The 23,635-nt window shown below is 36.9% G+C and overlaps 1 protein-coding gene across 1 annotated transcript in view; it reads left to right on the top strand.

The window, feature by feature from the left end:
* CERK (ceramide kinase) overlaps window positions 1–22,834 on the top strand; it is a 40,479-nt gene extending 17,645 nt beyond the window's left edge. Inside the window, exons 7-13 of the mRNA XM_033057813.2 lie at window positions 6,955–7,029; window positions 8,447–8,599; window positions 9,375–9,480; window positions 12,154–12,224; window positions 16,861–17,066; window positions 18,950–19,158; window positions 20,088–22,834. Of these exons, the coding sequence (XP_032913704.1) occupies window positions 6,955–7,029; window positions 8,447–8,599; window positions 9,375–9,480; window positions 12,154–12,224; window positions 16,861–17,066; window positions 18,950–19,158; window positions 20,088–20,187 (920 nt within the window). The 3' untranslated portion in view covers window positions 20,188–22,834. The remainder of the gene's footprint in view (window positions 1–6,954; window positions 7,030–8,446; window positions 8,600–9,374; window positions 9,481–12,153; window positions 12,225–16,860; window positions 17,067–18,949; window positions 19,159–20,087) is intronic.
* Window positions 22,835–23,635: the final 801 nt, after the last annotated feature.

Genomic DNA, 23,635 nt, shown 5'->3' with positions numbered 1-23,635 from the left:
CCCCTTGTAGTTTTTCACCCTTCTACTATATTTAAGTATAATCTGATTTTATTTGGTAAAACTTTGTATTAAAGTCAGCGTGTATAATAAACTTCACAAGAATAGTGAATGAAGTCTTCTTTTTCTCTTACTTGGGCAAATTTCTTGAACTAAAGGTTCTTGCTTACATGACTGGTTTCAGAAGATTTTACCTACTGGTAATATGTGACCATAAGAAGATACAATTGAAAAACCAGAACCTCGATATTAAGACCTATTTCTTTGTCCTCAGGAAAGATTAACCCTGCTTTTTCAACATTATCTTAATGTATTTTTTCCAATTGAACCCAAAAAGTATGATCTTCATAGATACTTTAATTTTGTTAGCATGTATTAAGTCACTTCTCTTACATATTTTAATATGTTGTTGTGTTTTGTCCACTGCATCCTTTTGCTATTTCAGTGTATACTGTATGTTCTATTCCTGACATGAGGTACAGCATTGTAATCAGTGCTATAGTTCAAATATTTTCTCCAAGTCATTACTCAAATCCCTAAAAAATTATTTATAATGATGTGTAAGGAAGCTGGCCTTAAAGTTCTATTAATTGTTTGGAAATAGAAAGGATAATATATATCTTAATCTGTTTGTATATTATATAGTATTTTAAATGATCCATTACTGTATATATGGGAACGTGCATATTTATTGAAAAAGGTAAAAAATCTTGACATATCTAGTCATTACAGTGACCTTAAACTGAGTATGAAATAGCAAAACCCTCCCTGAAGGCAGCAAGATTTGGGGTTTTGTTCTGGTTTGCATTTTTCCAGCCCATGGTGAAGCTGTTCTCTATTCATCTTTGCTTGATATAATGGAATTCTGGCCAGACTTCTCTAGCTCTGTCACTGGTTCAATAAGTTTGTTCCAAAAATAAGTGAAATTCTTAAGAAGACCTTATTTTTTTTTTAACTAAACCGATGGTCCTGAAATACAACAGGTCAAAAGTAGTAATGAAATACTAGTAATACATCTAATAAAACTTCATCCATTGTGTTCTTTCTACTTCTTTACAACCAACCTTTTTTTAAATATCCTAAGAACTCATTAATAGATATTGAAAACATAAGACTATCTGTAGTTTAGAGATGAAGGTCTAAAGGTATGTGTGTCTTCTGATACACAGAGATGGTTTACTTAGTGATGACAGGAGCCTGGGTAAGGTGACACTGAATCAGTGTTTTGCCTTTTTTTTCACTTAGTTCCTGATATCAATTTGTGTTAGGAGAAACGTGGCAGGTTGTGGTTTGTGGCTGTGATTAAACAGTTTCTGTATTCAAACAAACACTAAATTCAGCAGATAGTCTTTGCACAGAGACTGACAATTTAATTGTACAAGGGTTCAAAATTACAAATTAAAGAGATTTAATGCTAAAACACTCATCTGTATGACTGGGTTTCAGTGGTAAGCTTTATTTCATCACAGAATTCCATTGTTCAGACTCTTTTTTTTGAATGTTGAATACTATTTGTAAATCATGATTCTAACTTTCTAGAGTAAGTCTCCACTTTGCTCCTACTTTTCTTTTTCTCGAACAGATGTGTCATTTTCCCAACAGCCTCTTTCCTTAATGTATCTTATGGTTGAAAAATACCATTTATTCTTATGCATTATGGAACATTTTTATGAAATAACTTGTGGCTTTGTTGACATGGATAAAAGACTTCTATTCAAATGGCAGCTTTAACTCCTGAATTTCTGTTAGTTGCAGCCATTCTTCAAATCTGCCAGTGGAAATTGACTGTTTGCCATTGTAAATGGATTTGCTGTTAAGAGTACTGAGAGGCTGCAGTGTATCTCTGAGAACCTCTGCTTAGTTATTTCTTCCTCTCAGCCTTAAAAGCACTTTCAGCCATGTGGTATCACTGCATTCAGACTAGTAATATGTCTCCATAGAACTTAAAAACAGAGAATCATTGCTGATACAGCTTGGACACTGAGGTTTCATCCACGTGTTTTAGTATTAAAATTGAACCCTCTGGAGTAAGCCAAAGTAATTTGCTGTTCTTTGTACACTTTGCATAGAATAGGAGGACAAAGCTGTCACTGCTGTTCTTTTTTAGTTTTAAAGAGCTTATTAGATTAAATACTCTCGATGATCTTAGCAGATAGGAAAAAGACCCCCACTTCTCTGTACTGTGTTATACTGCATTCATTGCAAAAACCAAGTCTGCAACCCCCTGTGGGGGAAAGTCTAACCACTTGGGAATATTGAGTAAAGTGTAGACACAAAGTTAATAACTGTAGTGATTTTCAGCTTCTAGTGTATCAAGATCACTCTGTGTTCACCTACGTAATGTGTAGGATTGAAGGATGCAGTATGATTGTAATCAGGTTCTTGATGTCACTGCAGAAGTGAAGAATGCTAAAGACACTACAGGCTTCCTGTATGATTGTGATATAGGAAAAAGGTGGAGGATTCATTCACAAACTTAAAGAATAGATTCAAATCAAGTTGTGAAGCGTGGCTGGACTCATACCACTGTCAAGAGTGTAAAAATTAAAAATGTGTTAAAACATTGAAATAAAAGCTATCTTTCTTGTTTAATTACTCCAAGTGATCTGTTCTCAGCCTTCTCAGCTACAATGCTTGTAATATTTAATGATCTTTGCCATTTAGTTAGCATCTCATTTTGAAGTTCAGTATATCCACTTTGAAATCGGAAGTTCATGTTTTATGTTCCTCCTTCAGTGTTTTAAATCCATTAAACTTCTTGAAATTACAGTCTTAGGGCTAAATACCACATTTAATATAGTGGGCCTGCCATGGAGACAAGTAAGTAATATTACTTATTCCTGTGATGTTAATTTCATCTCTAAAATTTGCTGTTATTAGATTAATCCATTTTTGTTGTCCTGTGTTACTGAACTTATGCTGAAATAATTATTTACCCAAAAAGTCCTACACCAAAGTCTTTCTGGACCATTTCTCTTTAAGCCAGTCTGTTGTTCTGCAGATGTTAAACTTGACTTTGGTTTCTGTATGCAGAAAGGAACATATATAAAACTTTGAGTAGGTACTTGGGTGTATGCCCATACCCTTCATCTCTCCCTGTAGCAGTAGCTTCTCCCTTACTTTTGAATGTGCCAGCTCCTTCTCATTTAAAAATCACTTCTCAGAAAAGTAGTTCTGTAGATGTTTTCAAAATATTACATGCTGTTTGATCCAAAAGTATGCAGTTGCTCTGTCATTAGGGCAGCTTACCTGACATTTCATCTGTGCGATGATTGTGTGGATTATGGATTCACAAAAACTCTGCAGAAATATGAGATCCCACTGAAGTTGCTGTTCTGTTTTCACTACAAATACTGTTCTTACACTAATTTGTCTGAGGATTCTGTGGGTGCTGTGGGAGCACCTGCCTCTGTCAGGAGTATCTCACGTGGAGCATTGCTCATGAGTTCTAGAAGTATTTATATTTCTTTATTAAATTCACTGTTTTCTATACAGTTAACATCTAGCTGACTTGCTCCTGTCACCTGCTTAGTTTAGTACTTCAGTTGTTTGTAATTTGTTTAGTTTTCCATTAATAAAAACATAAAAATAAATATTTGTAGCCCATACCATGTGTGTGTTTTGGTTTAAGAAACCTTTATAAATTAGTAGTCTAACCATGATTCAGATTATTAAGTCTAGCACTTTGTCTGTTGTTGGTCCACCATCAGTGGCATGAACCCTTCCATACAACCAGAAAATTACCTGTTTTGCTTAACCACTTTGGTGGTTCTATTACCAATTCAAACTTGAGAAGTGGTGTCTGAGTGTAGCTGTCTGCATGACTTGTCTACTCACAAATATCTAGCAATGCTCACATGCAAAGGGGAAATCTGGTGATTTAGCTGTAGTACATTCTGTGTATTGCAGTCCCTCACTTTGCTTTCTTTAATATTGCAAAACTTACTTATGCAGAGCACATGCTCTTTCATACTTATTTATAAATAATATCTTGATCATTCTTCTTTCTGACTGATTAATTAAAAGGAAGGATTTCCTTAATTTTTATACCATTAAGTGTCTTTATATAAAATATTGCATTTTTCTTACTTGGGAAGAAAAGAATGCAGAAGAACTTGCCTCTATAACAACTATGTGGATGTATGATACCTCCTAATAAAAACAGACTTCAGGGAAAATGAGTGATGTATGGTAAGGTTTCAAAGTAATTATAACTACTTTAACAAAGACAAATTGTTGTGCCTTCTACGCATTTCATGTTTTGAGTGAGTTCTTAGTATCAAAATATCTGGGATGAAAGCTTTCTTTAGCTGGGAGAATTCAGGCATTCAGCATCTACCTATGGCATGGTAGATGGTGTGGTGCCACCATCATTGAAATGTCCTGGTCCTATGAAAGGTGATTGTAGTACTACAGTAGGAGTTGGAGCACAGGCAGAGTAATCTGCAGCACTGGTGCTTGGTGGCATTTTAGATAAAGGAATTACTAGCAAACCAATGCAATTAGTTTCTTTACTGAATATGTTTCTGTCTTTTAAGTGAATTAGGACCCAGTTAGCAAGCAGTCCAACTGCTTTCTTCACATTTGCATGCAGTTCTCTGCAACCCATAAAAAACTCTTTTATGTTCCTTCACCTAGGCTCTTGCCCTTAAAAATCTCCAAAGAAAATCTGGCAGAGTATGTATATAATTTTTCTGTTGGTTTAGCCAGAGTGTACAATACCCACGACTTAACATTAGTCAAGAGTCATGCTCTATGGGAAGCTTCTTGCCTGAACTGAGTGCTCTGACAATCATGGGATATTATTCAAGCTATATTTACATTCTGATCATGCTTTCGTATTAGAATTGTACTGATGGGTGTGTCCATCTGTTCAGAGTGCTTTTTCAGCAGTTTTAGGTTCCACATCTAGTGAAGATCCACCTAATGATCTAAAACTCTTGTTTGGTTAATTATTCAAAAGGATTCAAACCTTTAGTCATCATGAATATTTTTGTGACCTTTAAACAAGTCCATTTAGGTTCATGCTTGGTGTGGTGCTATGGCAAGTTACATTCTCTTCGTGTGTGTGTGGAATGCCACAGTAGTTACATCCCTGTAAATAGGTCACTGGTTTTGGTGCTCCATACTACCAGCTCCAGGAGGAAAAAAACCAGCAGTGGTTTACTGTCTGTATGTTCCCCAATCTCCCATTTTGCAATCTCAGAATTAATTTCAGACTTCAGTTTTAATTTTAGCGCTTCCTTGCTAGTTAATGAATGGAAATGAAAATAAGTTCTGATAATTGAATAAATAATTGCAATAAGTGTAACTGCCAAACAGATGAATCAGCTCTTAATTGAGTATAGATCATAGGGAGATGAGCCTCCAGTGTTGAAATGCAGCTTGCATGAGTTCCCCTCTTCTCCTCCCATCTGTAGGCTCAAGTGTACTTGGAAACTCTGTTTGCGTCAAGACAAATGTAATAGAGGTAATTCTAGGAGCAGAATGCACACAAATCTGGGGAAAATGAGAAATGTTGGATAAAGTGTTAGGCTTCTAGATTCAGCAGTAGACGTTTAGGTCAGATCTCTCAGACATTTTCTTTTCAAAAGTATTCAGACTTTTCTGTTCATGAGCATAGGAGACAATATGAAACTTGGCAGTAAAGTATAACTTCAGTTTCAGAAGTCCACTTAATATTTTCTGTTATAGAACTTTAAATGTGACACAAGATCATTGTCTGTGTACCTTGTCTGTTGTGATACTGAGGGAAATTGGAGTCCTCTGTCTTGCAATGGCATATGCCTGTAATGGTACACTGGCACTGTCTTGAGCCTCAGCCTTGTAGGGAGAGGTCTGTTTAGTCACACTATTTCTTTTGTTCTGCAGTTCTGTTCTCTTTAATTAGCTCCTGGAGTTGCTGCTTGTTCACTGTGGCTGATTTCTGCATAGTGTTTACTTGGTAAAAGCTTCTGTCGTACCAATTACAGGCAGGGGAAGTGGTGTCAATCTTCTGGAAAGGAAAGGATTTTCTTTGCTCGTATTCTTACCTGCTAATGCCCTGACTATTTCCAAAGTGAAAAAGAACTAGAAGTGGTTTTAAATAATGGTTGCTCATTCCTTCATTTTTAGTTTCTATTTCAATTTGATAAGGCCTCAGCAATCAAATACACTGTATTTGAGCTGCTCTTCTACCTAATGTATTGGTAGGAAATCTGAGAACATGTATGTGGCAAAGTTTATCTTTTCAGGTCTCTACCCTTGAATTTGAAGGAATTCAGTTTCATGGAAATTTGGAGTTAGGTGTTGCAACAAATACACTTCAGTATGTCTGGATCTGAGTTCCAAGTCCCTGCTGCAGAGTAGAAACAAGTCCCCTATCTTAGGCTCTTCTCCTTTCTTCTTGTAGGTATTTTGCATCAAGGCTGTAAAGGTACATCTCTATCCATTTTGTTACCCTATCTAGAAACTAATTCCTGAAAGCAAGTATTTTTACTAATTTTCAAATAATAGATCAGGGCAAAAGTTTCTGGTATAAGATTACATCCTGGAATTTAGATCAGTATCACAAAAAACAGCAGACCATTCAATTTCTCTTTTTTTCATGAGATCTCAATGAGCAAGAAATCTTAAACAGAGGAGAACCAATGTATGCCTGCTTCATTTGAAGTTATAATCATGAAATTTTCTGTGTAAATTAACTTACTTCCCTTCACTAACTACTATATATTTATTGCTTATATTGTGAAATTGGTGTACTTTGTATGGAGAGAAATAACTTGCATTCATGGGGGGGAAGGGACGTTATTACAGTTTTAATAATAAAAATAATAATACAGTATCCCTGTATTTACTTTGTTCCATAAAATAGAAAGGAGCAATTCAAAGGAATACAATGCTTTTATTTGGAGGACTCTGCCAATAATACTTGCTGTGCAAAGATCCAAATTGATGCCTAGTTTTTTTATTTTTCAGGATCAACAGATTGCATATGCTATTCAACTGTTGGCATTTCTGATCCAGTAACTTCAGCTCTTCATATTATTATAGGTGGGTGATCACAGTTTGCTGTTTTGTTATGAAAATGATGGAAGTAGCCCAAAATACTATTTTCATTTAGTTCCTTCTTTATGTCTGTGAAATATAATTTGAACATAATGGCTGAGTTGAAATACAAAGTTTTTTTATGGGATTTAAGTCTCTGATTTGAAATACAGGAGGTTAAAAACTAATTGCTTTCTCTACAATAATTCATTGTTTTTGAGGGATCATAATATTTCAAAAATGTTGTGCTGAAGTTTTCATGAATTCTGTCATTCTTTTGGAAATAGTAAAATGCAGTAAGCAGCACCACTTGTTGCATTATATCTCTCTCTGTATATATGTATATCTGTCTTAGAGAAAGCTTTGAAAAAATGCATATCCACTTGAATAATGGTATTTAGTGCTAGTTGTCCAATTGTCCTGGGCAAGTCAATATTCCCTTGCTGAGTTAAAGTTACAATACCTCTCGGTATCTAACAGCTGCAGTTTTAGGATCTGGTGTTGCAAAGATTTATATATGTGCTTCTCTTACTAGCCTATGGTTAACTCTGTTCAGCATCTGTGGAGTTAAGGCCTTTGGAGTACGATTGGAAAGATGTGGCTTTACTATATCATTGTACTTTAGCTGTGTTGTTAATTCCCAGAACCAAAGAATGGGTAAGGTTGGAAGGGATCACAGTGGATCATCTGGTCCAACATCCCTGTGAAACAAAAAAACCCCTCCAAACACCAAAATACCAAACAAGCAAGAAACCCCACCCCTACAACTTCCACCATCACTTCAAAACTTGCATGAAGATGACATCAGAGAAGGGATGTACTCTTTGTTCTTAGGGATTACCAGGACTTGAGTGGTGAGCCCTGATAACCTGATCTGACCTCGTAGCTGAACCTGGTTTGAGTGGAAGGTTTGATGAGAAACCTCCAAAGATTCCTTCCTGCTTCAGTTATCCTCTGATAGTGTGACACGGAGGTTTTAGTACCCAGGGGATGTACAGGAGATACTGCATTGATCTGCTCAGGGACATGATTTAATAGTGGCCTTGAGAGGGCTGGGTTAACATTTGGACCTGATGATCTCAAAGGCTTTTTCCAATTTAAATAGTTCCTCAAGTCTATCTCCTTCTACTGCTACAGGGTAAAGGACTAAAGGACTGTAAATTCTTCATTATACATTTTTAGTATAGTGAGCCTTTTCTTCTAACTTAGTGTTTAATGCTTTTAAAGTATGAGATTTAAATTAGTATTAAAAATTATATTTCCCTTTCTTCATGTGTAAAAGTACATACATTTATTACATATATTGACATAAATGCAATATGAATTTATTTTTTTTAATGACTGCAGTGTTAAAGTTACTATCATGCTTGCAGCTGCAAACAAAATAAGACTTGACAGACCCTTGCACTTCTAATCTTCCTAGGTGACTGTCAGCCTCTGGATGTCTCTTCTGTACATCACAACAACACATTTTTGAAATACTCTGTGTCATTGCTGGGTTATGGTTTCTATGGAGATATATTAAAAGATAGTGAGAAGAAGCGGTGGATGGGTCCAATGAGATATGACTACTCAGGTAATTTTTTTAATTACTTCATTCTTTTATCAGCATGTGAACATATTGGAGTAGTTGGTTTGCTCTCTCCAAACCAACCTTTGAACCTTGCAAACATCAGAAACAGACTGAACCTGATTTTAAAGTCCTTGTAGCACCAAGTACATTGGATCACATTATATAAAGCTCTATAACTTTGGGGTTAACACTAACAGTGGGCTCAATAAAGTTGTGTTGAATATATGCCACCTATTGAAAATGCCTAAAAGGTAATAACTTCTCTGTCCTAATAATTTTGATCTTATTAGTCACTTTAAGAGAGATAGGCACTCCTCCATCTTGAACATTGAGTTGATGGAATGAATTGTCACTGATTAGAGAGAGATGAGTGATTTAGTGCAGTATTTGGATAAATCCTATGCTAGTGAAAGTGTCTTTTGCCATGTTTGATTTATCTTGTGTTGGGGAAAGAGCATGCATGAGGAGAGTTTTAGTGCAGGCCAATTTTAAGATTTGGCAGTGATATATAGCTGAATTTCTTAGTTGGTTTTTAAAGCTGTCAAGTGAAATAATGGCACTTCTGACAAATGTTAAAACACTGGAGTGGTACTGTGGTATTTCCTTGTTCCTTACAGTTGAAAACATCATAAGAAAAAGAGTTCTGAGCTTGAGGAGGGCTACTATTGTTTTGCAGTCCTTAGAGAATAAAAGAGATGAAAAATCAAGGAAGGTATGCAGAGATGTTTGTCATGTGGACTTATAATGACTTAATGCTGCATAATGCCTTTTTATGTAGGCTTCAAGACTTTTCTTTCTCATCATTATTATGAAGGAACAATTGCTTATCAACCAGCAAAACACACACATGGATCTCCACGAGATAAAGAGAGCTGCAGAATGGGGTAGGCTAATGTTTATCTCTTGGTGTGAACTATTTATAAAGTCCTGCACATAAACAGAGGTTATAGAACTGTTGGTTTTAATATGAAAACACTTACTCTAAAAGAGATAAGCTTGTAAAGATAATTATTGACTCATTAAAAAGAGCACCTCATTTTATCAGGTCATTAAACAAAAATCTAATAAAATTTTGTTAGCTGCTTCTCCTCTTCCCTCAGTTTTAAGTGAAGCAAAATATAACAGCACAGGACCCAGTTACAAGATGCTGAGGATACTATGCTGTCTTACTACCAAGAAAGAAAAATCTGGATGTCTTGTAGCTTCTACAAATGGAAATAATGTAGAAATTCTCAAGTGTTCACACTGTAACTGGATCTGTTTTAGTATTTCTTTTAGTGCTGTAACAACAGCTGGTGTGGCTTGTCCTGAGGAAAGTCCTCTCAGGAATCTGCCTATTTAGCCTGTTTCCTCGTATACTGCTATGATGCAGTATGAAATCTGTGTGATATTCTTCACTTGTTTCCTTAGTCAAGGGGCCTGCCTTAATTTCCCAGGGCTCCTTCCTTTCTCTTTGCTTTCACTGTTTGAAGTTATGCTCTAATATTTTTTATTCTTCTTTATATATGGATTTAGCTATCAGAGATAAAATACTTGTCACAGAACAAAACAGCACAGCAGGGTATAGAGGAGCCACAAACTTTGTCCAGAAAGAATAAGACTGCTGTGCTAGTGCTGTGATACACTAGAGGTCAGACTCTAGTATCAGCTGGAGCAGCTCTCCCAACCCATCAGGTGCCCTGATGCAGGGGAGGTTCCAGAGGGAGAAAGCTGTCCTCCAGGTCTCAGGAATGGAGTAAGGAATGCCTGGCACCTCACAGGGGATTTTTTGCTTCCTGATAACTGTTGGAAGGACAATAGGGCTGGACACAAGCAATTCAGGAGAATCCTCAAGTGTGGTAATGAGATTGATCATGCGGGTGATTGAAAGGCTGGCTAGAACAACTGCTCTGCTGGTCTTGTAAGAGAAGATAAAAAGTGTGGATGTGATTGTTGAGGACAGTTTTGGCAGTGGTAACAGTGAGATTATAGAGTTTTAACTTCTGAGAGAAGTGCACAAGACAAAATGTAGAATTGCAACCCTGGACTTTAGTTTGGTTTATTTGGAGATCTTGGCAAAACCTCTTGGGAGACTGTGCTGGAGTACAAAGAGGCGTAGGACAGTTAGTTGGTACCTCCTCAAAAGTCAAGATTAGTCCATTCTGATACTCAGAAACTTGAATAATCAGGATAGGAAAGCAATTTGGATGAGCAGGGAACTGAGTAGTAAAGACAAGGTAAAAGTGGAATAGGTTACTTTGGAAGAGCACAAAAGACATGTTTAAACATGCAGGAATGAAATTGAGAAAGCCAAAGCTCAGGCGGAGTTGAAATCAGTGAGGGATATTGCTTCTTATGAAGGGATTATTTAAATATACTGATCATAACGAAAGGCTGAAGGAACTGTGGGCTTGCAGCTTAGTGGCATGGGAACAAAGTGATAAGATGTATTGAAAAGGCTGCAAAGTTACCCCTTTACCCCATTTTTCACTGATGTAGTCTCACCCCAGGCCAGGGGTCTGGGGACCTGGGGTCCCCAGGCTCCTGGATGAAGGGGAAACAATGGATGTTACATACCTTAACTTTAGCAAGACTTTTGGTCCTGCTTGCAGTAGTATTCTTAAAACTGAGTTGATGTGTTATGGACTAGGTAATTGGTTGAGTGAGAAGCTGGCTGGACTAATAGAAAAGTCATGAATGCCAAGTCTGACTGGCAGCCAATTACTAGTGGTGCCCCTGGGGAATACTGGGCCTAATACTGTGCAACATCCTTATTAATGACTGGGACAGTCTCAGAAAGTGTACTCTCAGCAGCTTTGTGGATGATCCCAGATTGGGAGGTATGGTTTATCTTGAAAGTCAGGGCTCCTATTCAAAGGGATCTTTGTGGGCTGAAGAAGTGGCTGATAGGAATCTCCTGAAGTCCAGAAGACGTAGATGTCCCCATGCAAGAGTGTTGACTGGGCACTGACTGAATGGAAGGCAGCTCTGCAAAAAAATAAATTCAGGATCCTGGAGAGCAATGGCTGTACCTGAGTTAACAGTATGTCCTTGCAGCAAGGAAAGCCCACCTTATACTGAGTTTTCTAAGCAGGAGGGAAGTCAATAGGTCAGGAATGATTCTTCCCCTGCACTCAGCACTTGTGAGATGGACTGTCTCCAGTATGTCAGTGTCTTTCACTGTTAGAGCAGTCAAATATTGGAACAAGGTGCCTAGAGGTCTGTGGACTTTACCCTTACAAATCCTCAAAACTTTACTGAGACACTGGACATCCTGATCCTGTAAGACCAACTTTGAGCTCTCCTGAGAGACCAGCTGTGGTCACATCAGAGATCCCTTCCAACCTGTGTGATCTTGTGGCTCTCTGCTGTTACCTCTGACATTGAGTAATCTTTAGAACTGTACTTAAATAACTGCACTGCCTGCAGGGTGTGATAATCCATGCCTCATGAGGATTGTCAGTGCTGTGGTGCATCTTGTGATGAGGGAAGATCTTGTAATGACTGGGTAAAATAAAAAAGCTGTAATGAATAATAGTGGAAGTCTTTCAGGAATTGAATGGTATTTTTGTTTTCAGATGTTACATTTGCAAGAAAAGTGAGAAACAGCTGGCAGAACAGACCAAGAAGCATGGATTAAAACATGAAGGTAATTTGTCAGAAAAAGTAAGATGTGGTTGTATTACACAAATTATTCTATTTCAGAAGATACCAGTTCAAGTGTGCATGTATTGTGGTTTTTTAAACACTGAGTTACCTGATAATCTATTGTTTCTTTCAGTTTACAGAAGCATGTGTGTCATTACCCTCCTGTACTCAGCACTAGTGAGGCCACACCTTGAATCCTATGATCAGTTTTGGGCCCCTCACTTTAAGAAGGACATTGAGGTGCTGAAACATGTCCAGAGAAGGGCAACAGAGCTGGTGAAGGGTCTGGAGCACAAGTCCTGTGAGGAGCAGCTGAGGGAGCTGGGGGTATTTAGCCTGGAGAAAAGGAGACTCAGGAGAGACCTCATCATACTCTATAACTGCCTGAAAGGAGGGTGTAGCCTTGTGGGGTTCTGTCTCTTCTTTCAGTTTATGAGGAAATTACCTCAAATTATGCCAGAGAAGGTTTCGTTTGGATATTAGGAAAAGTCTCTTCACAGAAAGGGTTGTCAAGCATTGGAAAAATCTGACCATGGAAGTGGTGTCCTGGAAGGGTTCAGAAGACGTGGATGTGGCACTTGGGCAGATATGGTTTCGTGGTGCTAAATTGACATTTGGACTCTGATTTTAGAGGTCTTTTCCAAACAAAATGATTCTATGATACTATGATTCTAAGTATATGAAAAACATGTAAGGTATCTTCTCCACCCAAACCTCAAAAAATTCTGATAAAATTATACTAATTACTTGTGTATTTCAGTGTGTTTAGTTTCTTTTCTTTAGGAAAAATAATATTCTGTGAGCTAGGACAATAGCTTTTTCTGAGAAGGCCTGAATGGATAAAATATGAGGTGTCATGGAAGGAAGCAGTTCATTAAGATAACTTTTAGGATAATTCAGGATTAAAAATTTGTGTTCGTTAGCAGAAATGTCACCCTACTATGAGGCTGAGAACTTGGACAACTAGTAACTGATCTACTAAATCTACTGATCTACTAAAGTTCACTGAACTTTAGTATTTCTGTACAACATCCCACCAATACTCACTATAAATAATAAATGAGATTTCTGTCCTCTTTGTCTAGTTATGCTATCCTTATTCTCTTTTTTATCCCCATTCTAACCCCTGTGCACACTTGTGTGGGGTTTTTTTCCTAATGGGGATAACTCTTCTTTCCTCTGGTTTAAACAACTGTTCATGAATTCTGTTCAGTCATTCCCCTAGCTGTATCTCTTTATGTCTGGCTACTACATCCTAATGGGAAAAAGTACTGATATTGCTGCACTTGTGGCCTTGCTAGAGAAAGATAAGTAGATTCACTTGAGTTTTGCCTCCAGCTTTGGTTCATCATCTTGGATAAACCCCTCTTAAAGAGCAGGCAGGTTTCCTGTGGGTGCTGCTTTCTGCATTCACTCTGTTTTTATTTTTTCTTGTAGAGCCCAGTGCATACAATTTTAATTTTCTTGACAAGCATTTGGTCCTTATGACCTAGACTATCTTACAATTACAGTTTTTTTACACTGTGACTGTGTGAGGTTCTAGGCATTTGTTAGCAAAAAGATTTTCATACTGTGGAGATTCGCATAAAGATTTTTGTGCAACTTAAATTCATGTTACACGTTGAGTGCTTTCATCCTAACTGCTGCTTTCAGATCTTTGATACAGTCAAGAGATGTTCAAATCAGAATATTTCTTCGGTTATTTCTGTCTATGCCCAGATTCAGCTAAATAATTTTTATAGAGTATAAATAATGCATATAAATAATAATATAAATATGACTAGGTTTTTTGGTGAGGAAAAAAATTATCTTCTTGAGAAATTATTGTAGTTAAAAAATGCCAACCTTTTAACCTTTTTTTCTTTTGTTTGTCAGGGTTTTATTCACCTTTTTTCATGTTTGTGTGTGTTGTTTGGTTTTTTTGTTGGTTGGTTGGTTTGATTTTTAAATCTGCCTTTTCATTACCTTTTATCTGGCAAAGGAACTACTAGAAAACTACAGGTTAGTTAGCAATCAAGGTTGTTTCAGCTAACACTGCAGATGGCATTAAGCAGCTGATTATGTAGGACATTGTTTACTTTATTCTATTCTGCTTCTGGTAGCTATCTTTCTTTGCAGTCCAGTCTCTTATCCATGCAGTACTGGTAAGGAAACAATATAATCAGCTACTTTTGATTCACAATAGAAAGGATTTTAAATCTCCACTTCAGATACTCAGCAGGGTGTCTTGGCTGACTCTTTCATTGTTCCTACTAGGTTTGTGTATAATTCAGATAAGTTTGGAAGGCTGCTTGATTGGTTGTTACTGAACACGTTACTTTGTGCTGTGCAGGAGTCTCTGTGCCTGTGCTTAGTAAATGTTGAGTGTTTTATGCTGATTTCAGCATCTTTCAGTGTGTGTACACAATAGGCCATTGAAATGAGTGCCACTTGTGCACCTTTTTCTTATGACTGCCCTACTGTAGGATATTTTGAGCAAATAATTTTTGCTGTTACAGTGATAACACACTACAGATGGTTATGGAAACAGTTGTTCATTTAAAATGTCATTGATCCTTGACTTTATTCTTACTTTGAACAGTGAAGGTGGTGTTTGGTAACATGCTGAGATTTATACCAGATGAAAACCATCTATTACAGTAACATAAATAAGCATTTTACCTTAAGTAATTTGAGACTTACTTACTACAGTGAGCATACTTAAAATGTTAATACATATCTATACAAACTGACTACTAAATTACTAATGCTTCTCAGAGAAACAGAAAAAGGATATATCAGTAAAGGGAGATGCTTCCATTTTGTTGTTTGTGTATCAGAAAATGCCTGTTGTTTCCAGTTCCAGTAGTTTACGTTCTGTTCAGTTACCCTCATCTCAGAGCAGGGTCTTGTCATTTGCTGCAGCTTGAATAGTCATTCTATAGGCTGACATTTAGGTCTGTCTCATCTCTCTTAAGATGCACATTTTGAATCTGATTTAAATTACTTTTTCAGTAATGTCATGTTTGAAAGCAACATAAAAAGATCAGCAGTAAAGCAAGAAATACTAAAAAGCACTGTGTCAAATGAAGCAAAAATGTTGCATTTGAAAGCTGCGGTTTTTTTCTTGCTGTTTCTGATTTGTTTCTCAGGAGATAGAGGGGATAGTCTAGATTGAAAAATTATATGAAAGTTTTTTGGTTTGTTTAAGTCTTTTGTCACATTATAGACTTACATGTTTTTTCCTGGAAAACTGTTTTTCTTGGTTCTGTCACTAGAGAAGGGATAGTGAGAAGTTTCAGTGAATTCCAGGAAACAAGAGAAGTTCAAAGAGTGAAGAACAACTACAAAATACTTTGGAAACAATGCATCATAGACTTCAGGTTCAAAATATCCTAGACAATTGTAATACTGATTCTCTTAAGTAAATGTCAAGTTCCTAGAACTGAGACAGTCAGGAATATCAGACATGAAATACATAGCATAAACATTGTCTGTAATCCCATCAGAAAAGCACCTTTGAAAAATCACTGTAAGTTAACCAAAATGTGGGGAACTGAATAATGTTAGATGTTCAAGTCCATACCAGTTAACATTCCTCAAAATCTCTACCTTGTTTACATAAATAAACTTGGGCATTTTTTGTTCACTTCTTAATTTTATCCCTCATGGCACTTCCCTCTTAGACAAGCACTCCAGTCTTAGAACAACATGTATGTCCATAGTCTATTCTGCAGTCATTACTTCTGTGGAATTGTTAATTTGAAATGAGTCCACTTTTACTGGTAGGAGAAAAAGAGTGTTTGCTTTTTGGCTTTTTATTATTGCGATAAGGAAGACAATTATGTGTAATCTAAAAACTAAAAAAAATTATCCATATTCAAGAAAATACAGTTTAGGCAACAATTCTGCATTGCCTGCCAGTGCTTCTTTGTTCTAGAAAATTCCTCTGCTTCCTGGTAGTATCAATGCCAGCACACATTTAAACTCAGTCTAATAATCTCCAACATAATCTCCAACAGAGTTTCAAGGTATTGAAAAGAGGCTAGGTGTTGTTTTCCAGAAATCTCTGAAGATTTGCACACAGGAACATTTACTTATTCTAATCTTGGGGCATTTGGGGCCAGAGTGGAAGCAGACTCCTGATATGCTGCCTGCTGGTCCTTGCTGCACCCTGAGTTGTCCCTTCCCTTTGACTTTTCAAAAACATTAAATTGCTGCATTGAGGCAAAATAGGAATACTGCTTTAGAAACCAAATACTAAACTACAATCTTTGCATCATTGTTTAGAAATGAAATTTTAAAAAGTTAATCCCTCTGAACTTCCACGCTACAAGAGTTGTAACTTGCCTTTCTCATTTCCCTTCCTATGGCTTTGTAGGTTTACCCAAATAGCACTGATCCTGAATTTGACATGCATATGCCAGAACAGGCAAGCAGTTATGGGAGATAGTCACAGTCTGAAGGGAGAAAGCAACTTTCTCTGTTAGTGTATGAAAAACAGATACTTGAAAATAGACTTTTTAAATGTAGTTTATTTTATATATTTATTGACAGTATATGAATATGCCTGGGGAAGACTCTTAAGTTGCCATTGATTGCTTTTTAGTGTTCTTGTGAGTAGATCAAATGATTACCTCTTTATTGATGTGTTTCAGAAGGTGAAGAAGAATGGAAGGTTATAAAAGGGAAATTTCTAGCCATCAATGCAGTAAATATGAGCTGTGCCTGTCCACGAAGTCCAAAAGGTCTTTCCCCAGCAGCTCATTTGGCAGATGGTTCCGCAGACCTCATTCTAGTTCGGAAATGCTCCAGATTTGATTTTCTACGGTATCTTGTCAGACACACAAACCAGGATGATCAGGTGGGTATTCCTTTTGACAGTGAATTACACAGAGTCCATCAAAGGTGTAAATAATGGTGTTCTTGAGGACAGAAATAATATCTATAAAGGAGGTTTGTTTGTTATCTTAAAATTTATACATGATGCATGCTGTATGTGTACCATGTAAAAAACAAAAAGCAGCTCAAAACATTTTACCAAAGTCAACTCCTTGGCCATAGCATTCGAACAAAATTCCACTTTTGCCAACAGAATTCAGTTTTGTAAGGTTTCCCTGTATTTGCTGTTTGAACAATATTTAGAGTTATTTTATCACAACTGTGCCCTCATGTAGTTGTCATGAAAAACTGCTCACAGCATGAAAAACTACTCACAGCATGAATAGCTGAGGTAGATGTGATGAAGAATAATAAATCACTTTTGTGAACTGTATAAAAATGTGATTTAAAAGAAAGTTACCAGAACTGCAATTTGATTGCAAACTGCAGGGTTTTAGCAGTATTTTATTACATATAAGTGACCAGCATATGAGCTTTATGCATTCAGCTTCAAAATGATTTCTTGCATGAGTTGTAGCTGTCAGGTGGGAAGATTCATCACTGCTTTGGATCATAATATCTCTTGAAACATAGCTGTGGCTGTGACTACACATATTTAGTATTTGTCACAACCTGATATTATTAACATCTTCTGGAAATTATCTGAACAATGGACATCTAGTGCAGAAAAGCAATAACAAAACCTCCATGTTTATGGTGCTGGTCTTCTTCCACTGTGAAGGAATTAGTATAGATACTTTTTCCTTTATTTCCACATTGTGAATGTGTCCACTGTTCTCAGTCTCCTCTTCACTCCTTCTCACTCACTGTTCCCTTGATATTTTCAATCATTTGAAGCCATCCCTGGCTACTTTTCAAATTGGCTGTAACATTTATCAAGGGACAACATTCCACTTAGGCTTGAGATATGAGAGCTCAGGTGCTTTCTGCAGGTGACAGTGCAGTCATGGGTACCAGCATTTGCATCTGAGCAGGAAGGATGGAAGGTCAGACAAGGGGGAGTGACAGAGACAGATTAAGCAGAAACATATCACCCTTCTGTGGATTTGCTTCCTTCCATCTGGTCTTCTTGGTGGTGAGGGTGCCCTGCCGAAAAGTGTAGAATGCAGTGGATTAATACACACTTGGGCAGGTGGTGCACCAGGTGCCTCCCCCCAAGGGGCACGTTTGACACCATCCCTTGCCAGACTGTGGATTTGTTTCATCATTTTGCATCATGTGCAGTGGTCTGGTGCAGGGTCTGGGGACCCCTTTGATGGGCCATGACACACCTCTGCTGTCCCTGCTGTGGAGCCCTTGCATGTGCCTTTCTCCCTGCAGCTGGGCTCCTCTGCACACTGCTTCTGGCCAGAGGTTTTTTCACCACACACCCAGATCCTCTCCTCCTTGCCCCTGTGAAGTGTGGGTCTGTTGGAGCCTGGCAGATGATAGCCCCCGGGCTGTGGTCTCCACCCCGAAGATGCTGGGATTAACCCTCCTGTGAATGTTCTTCTCCCCCAGCCCAAACCTGAGTCTCTGTATCTTATCTCCATCAGCTTGCAGTCCAGGGCTTGAGTCAGAAGGGGAGGTCAGGGTGGGGTGGTCTTCCATGCAGCTTCTGTTATACAGTTTTGCTATAATAGGCACAGTGACCATTGAGAAATAAGGTTTCATTTTGGCTTTATTGTTTTTGACTTGTGCAGTTTTTCAAAAACAAATATCACTTTATGCCTCAGGTAAGCTTCTCTAGAAAATTGGAGCGGACAGACCTTTCTTTAAATACAAAATGCTGCATGCTGAGTTGCTTTACACAGCAAATGTATTTAATTATAATTGCTTGGTTTGCCTTTTTTTTTTTTTTGGTAGTTTGACTTTCCATTTGTAGATGTTTATCGGGTGAAGTGTTTTCAATTTACATCAAAGCTTTCAGAAGACAATGAAAGCAATGTCATGGACATAGGAAAGAAACGTTTTGGCCAGTTCTGCAGAGATCATCCAGTCTGTTGCTGTAATATTGTTAATAGCACCTGGAATTGTGATGGAGAAACTCTGGATAGTTCAGCAATTGAAGTGAGGTAAGCTTCAAATTTTCTGTCTATATAGAACACATTAAGCCTTCTCATTGATTTTAAAGGTGCTTATAAAGACATCCCAAAAGGATGCCTGTGCACAGCAAATTTGAGTCTTTTGATAATAAACTAAAATTTTTTCTTACTATTTTGAATCCTTTCCAGAGAATACTGCAACCATGCATGTTGTAAATGAACACTGAGTGAGGTGGATGGCCCCACCTTTGAAGTCATACTTACTTCTTAGGAACTGCAATTATGCGTTTAAAGTGCTGAAAGTGAAGATGGTATTGGAAGGATTCTTTTTAAATGTGTGGAATGCTTTATTAGTCTGAGCAGTAGCTTTTCCTATTTAGCTTAAGTAAGCATCTTTGTCTCACAGAAATACTGAGTATGTCCCATACTTTGTGGTTTTTTGCACACAGCAGTCTTATCTCCAGTCTTCATATATGGAGAAAGAATTTTGCAGTTGTGGAAATAATCAAATTAGAAAAGAAGTTCGTGAAATTTGAAAGGGTTTTTTGTTTGTTTGGGTTTTTTGGTTGGTTGGTTTTTGGTTTGGATTAGTTTTGGTTCCTTGTTTTGTTTGTTGTTTTTAGAACAAAGGGAACCAAACTCATGCAAGTGTGTTGCGTTAAAATATAATCACTCAGCAGTCCAAAGGTGAGTTTTATGAATGCTGTATATCATAAAAGATTGCCTCATCTAAGTGCCCACAGAATTTCTTGTGTGGATAAGGGGAGTAAAGGAGGATACAAGAAAGGATCCAGCCCTCTTTGCAGGGGAGGATTGTATCTAAAATGAGGGCGTGGTTTCTGTAGTCAGGAGTAAGAAACTTTGTCCAACTGTTTGACATTAATGGATTATTAGAATTGAATTATTAGAATGTAATATGTGGTACCCATTTATTTCTTACTTGTTTCTGTATTTTTCAGGGTTCACTGCCAGTTAGTGAAACTCTTTGCAAGGGGAATTGAGGAAAACTCTAAAGATGAAGCTTCCTATAGCCAGAGTAGCATTGAACAATTACTATAGACATTGTTCCTCCAATGGGGAGAAGAAGAAATAAAAGCTCAAGGAAATTGAGTAAATATGCATTTTAGTCAAATTGACAAGTATTTTAAACTTCTAGATTTTTTTTTATGGCTTCACTATAATTTTAGACATTTTACTGTATTTACTATATGTCTTTTTTTAAAAAAAACCATTGTAATCATTAAAATATATCTTGGAGCAATGTAATCTGTTACGTTAGAAAAGATGGCATTGACCTATATCTGTGTATTCATGATGACTGATAAATTCTCTGTGCTTTTATAGAGAGCTAATTTAGTAGTTGTGTTGCAATAATATCTAAATGTTATGAAACATTGGACTTCCCACTGGCACCAAGACATTTTCAGTGTCTGAGAAGACGTTTTCTGCTGGGAGTGTTATGTAGTTGTGTGTGGCTTAAATGCTGGACAACGATGTTGTCATTAGCTTTTCTTTTGTTTTTAATTCAAATCTTTCATTTTGTAATTCTGACAATACCTTGCAACTTATCAATGCAATTCAAACACACATTCCTGGCTTTAAGTAATAACAATAATAGTGTACAGATATTTGAAAAATAAAAGCACAACTATATACAGGTCACACCTCATCCTATATATTCTGTCTTTGAAGGTTTCCTTGCATCATGCTTTTTGGGATTATAAAAGGTTTTATTACTGCTTGGATGATACCAAATAACACACAGTGCAACTGAAAAGTCTTGCAAGCAAATTGCAGGAGTACTTGTATAATATCAGGAAGGCACAGGATAGGAAAATATAAATAAGTTCTCAAACACCAGCAAGTTTTTATTTTTAAAAATGTCTGATATTAACCTGTTAAAAGCTTCCCTCTTCAGTACACAATTCTTTGGACATTCTACTCCATAGGTTAAAATGTCTTTGCAAAATAAGATGGAGTGTTAAGTTTAAAAATACATTTTAATGATTGAAAATCCTTAAAATAATTTAACTAAATATGAAACAAAATAATTTGCTTTGTGAAGCCAGGTGAAGTAACTGGCATCTGACAAATCATGAATTCACTGTGCTGATTTGTTTTTATAACTAAAAACATTAGACTGTCATATAGAGCTATGGAGACATTATTTAAGTTGTATATAGTTTTGTGTATTGTGGCACATACATGTTTTGTGTCCAGGACTGGGGCTAAATTTTGCTCTTCTTGTACAGACTTACTCCTGTTTGAGGACAGAAGTTAGCCCCTGTTCTATTCTATCCTTTTTAAAGTGTTTCTTTAAGTTTAAAGTTCTCTTTAAAACTGACTTCATCTGAGGTTTTTTATGCATTCAAACAGCTGATGATTCTTGATTCATGTATATTTATTGGTACTTCTGTCATCCAGCTTGTGTTTGTTTCATGTCTCTCATATGTGGTCAGTGTAAGCCATGGTGATTGGTCATTTCATTACTGAAGCACTTGAATATTGTTATAAATGGCAGGTTATTTTTTTTCTATTAAAGTTATTTACATTCCAGTTTTGTGTATTATCAAAATTGTGTTCTATATGTTTTCTACCAAGTATTATTCATATTGCTCTATATGACAAAAAGCACTTGCAAGTTATATTTGCCTCAAGTACAATCATACAAAGTCTAGGATTTTTATTTTGTTATATAGTATTTCAGGAAAATACTTGAATACTTTTCCAAAACTACTGTTCTTTTCTTACCTTATGAATGCAATGAGTTGAAATGTTGATTAATCCAGTGTTTTTCTGACACTTGTAACACAGGTGTTACATATACTGTATTTTTAAAGCCATGTTTATTAAGTGAAATATACTTTTGAACTAATGTCCCATTGAAAATGAAATTATGCAGTTCTACAAATGTGAATATTTTCTGAAAGTGTCGTTTTAAAATGTCTATGGTTATTGTGGTTAATCTATGAATATTGTGAGAATACCCAGACCTCCAAGTTAATTTTTGTGCAGGAGGTAATGGTGCACACTCAGCTTACCAACAGTGAGGGAGTTTGAGGCATTGCAGCTATCCAGAGCACATTCTCATCAATGACAACTGGAATAAATACTAACCAGCTCTTTCCATTAGTTTACTAGCAAGTCATGACACCCCCTTATAAAATGGAGACTTAATCTCATAGTGAATGTACACTGAAATGCTTTGAACATTTGAGTCTCTGCAACTGAGTGCTTGGTGTTTCCAAATAAATCCACAGTGAAGGTCTCCTTTCTGAGAGAAAGCCACCAGGAAAGGACAAGAGATCATTGTACAGTATGGTAAAGAAGTGTGAAGTAAATAATAAAGGTATTGCAACATAATAAAATTTAAAGGTCTTCAGTAATAGAAAAGCTGCATAGTTGCATTTGAATAATTCTATTTGTAGCATATTAAACTAGCAAAGCACCATATGTGAGTTGTATGACATGTCCGGTTTATTTTTAAGAGAGCTGTGTTAGTAATGTCTGCTTACATTTTAATTCTAGGGACTTTTTTTTCTCTGAATGTATGTAATGTAAACTTAATATGGAAATTATGTATAGGAAAACCAGCTTTGATTTTTCTTTTCTTCCAATCTTGCTGGCTTCAAGATTAGAAAATGTATTCTGTTTTATGACACTAGGGCATTTAATTAAAAAAATAAAACTGCATTGTACAACAGTACATTGGTTGTCTTCTTTTCACAACTTGATTTGAAAAAAAAAAATCTCACTTTGACAGAAATCTGGTAGTAGTATGCTTAGTGTAACCAGTGTGAGCAGATCAAACCAAGTGAGGCAATTCTTAACCATCCAGTTGGGTGGACAACAGCTTTGTGGCAAGTGTGAGTGTGACCAAACACTGAGAGTGAAGGACTAGTCCAGCAACTAGTGAAGCTGGACTTAGGCTAATACTAAGCAACTCTACCAGGGTAAACTAAAATGAAACTTGCATAATGCAGGTATTTAGAGTCATTATTATTATGGAAGCAAAAAGAAACTGCTGTTCTAAGAAGCGTGAAATATGTATTATACTTTAAATAGTATGTGGTGAATAGATAGGGGGTCTAGAATTTAGTTTCAATAATTGCTACAGATGAAGTATGTATTCTAAAAAGTAAAACGTGTTCATTGTAGATAAATAATGGGCACATGAGGAGAACATGTTTTTCAGCACTGTAGACACTTTACCTTTGAAGTGTATTGTTTTTGTGTGGCAAGGTTTGGTAGCTGGGGGGTTCAAGGGTGACTTCTTGTCACCCTTGTGTGACAAGGGTGCCCTGGGAAAGCTGCAACCCGTGGACAGCCCATGGTGGAGCAGTTTCCTGGCAGGGGCTGCAGCCATGGAGAGAGGAGCACATACATGAGTGGGTATTTTTGGCAGGAATTGTGGCCCATGGGGGACATTTTCAACCTCAGGCAGGAGGAAAAAGTAAGAGACATAAAGTGTTGAACTCACTAGAACCCCCACTTCTCACCCTCCTGC

The sequence above is a fragment of the Catharus ustulatus genome, chromosome 4 (assembly GCF_009819885.2).
Source record: "Catharus ustulatus isolate bCatUst1 chromosome 4, bCatUst1.pri.v2, whole genome shotgun sequence".
Classification (NCBI taxonomy): Eukaryota; Metazoa; Chordata; class Aves; order Passeriformes; family Turdidae; genus Catharus; species Catharus ustulatus.
Note: the sequence above shows the minus strand (reverse complement) of the source record. Positions and strands in the feature narration are given on the sequence as shown.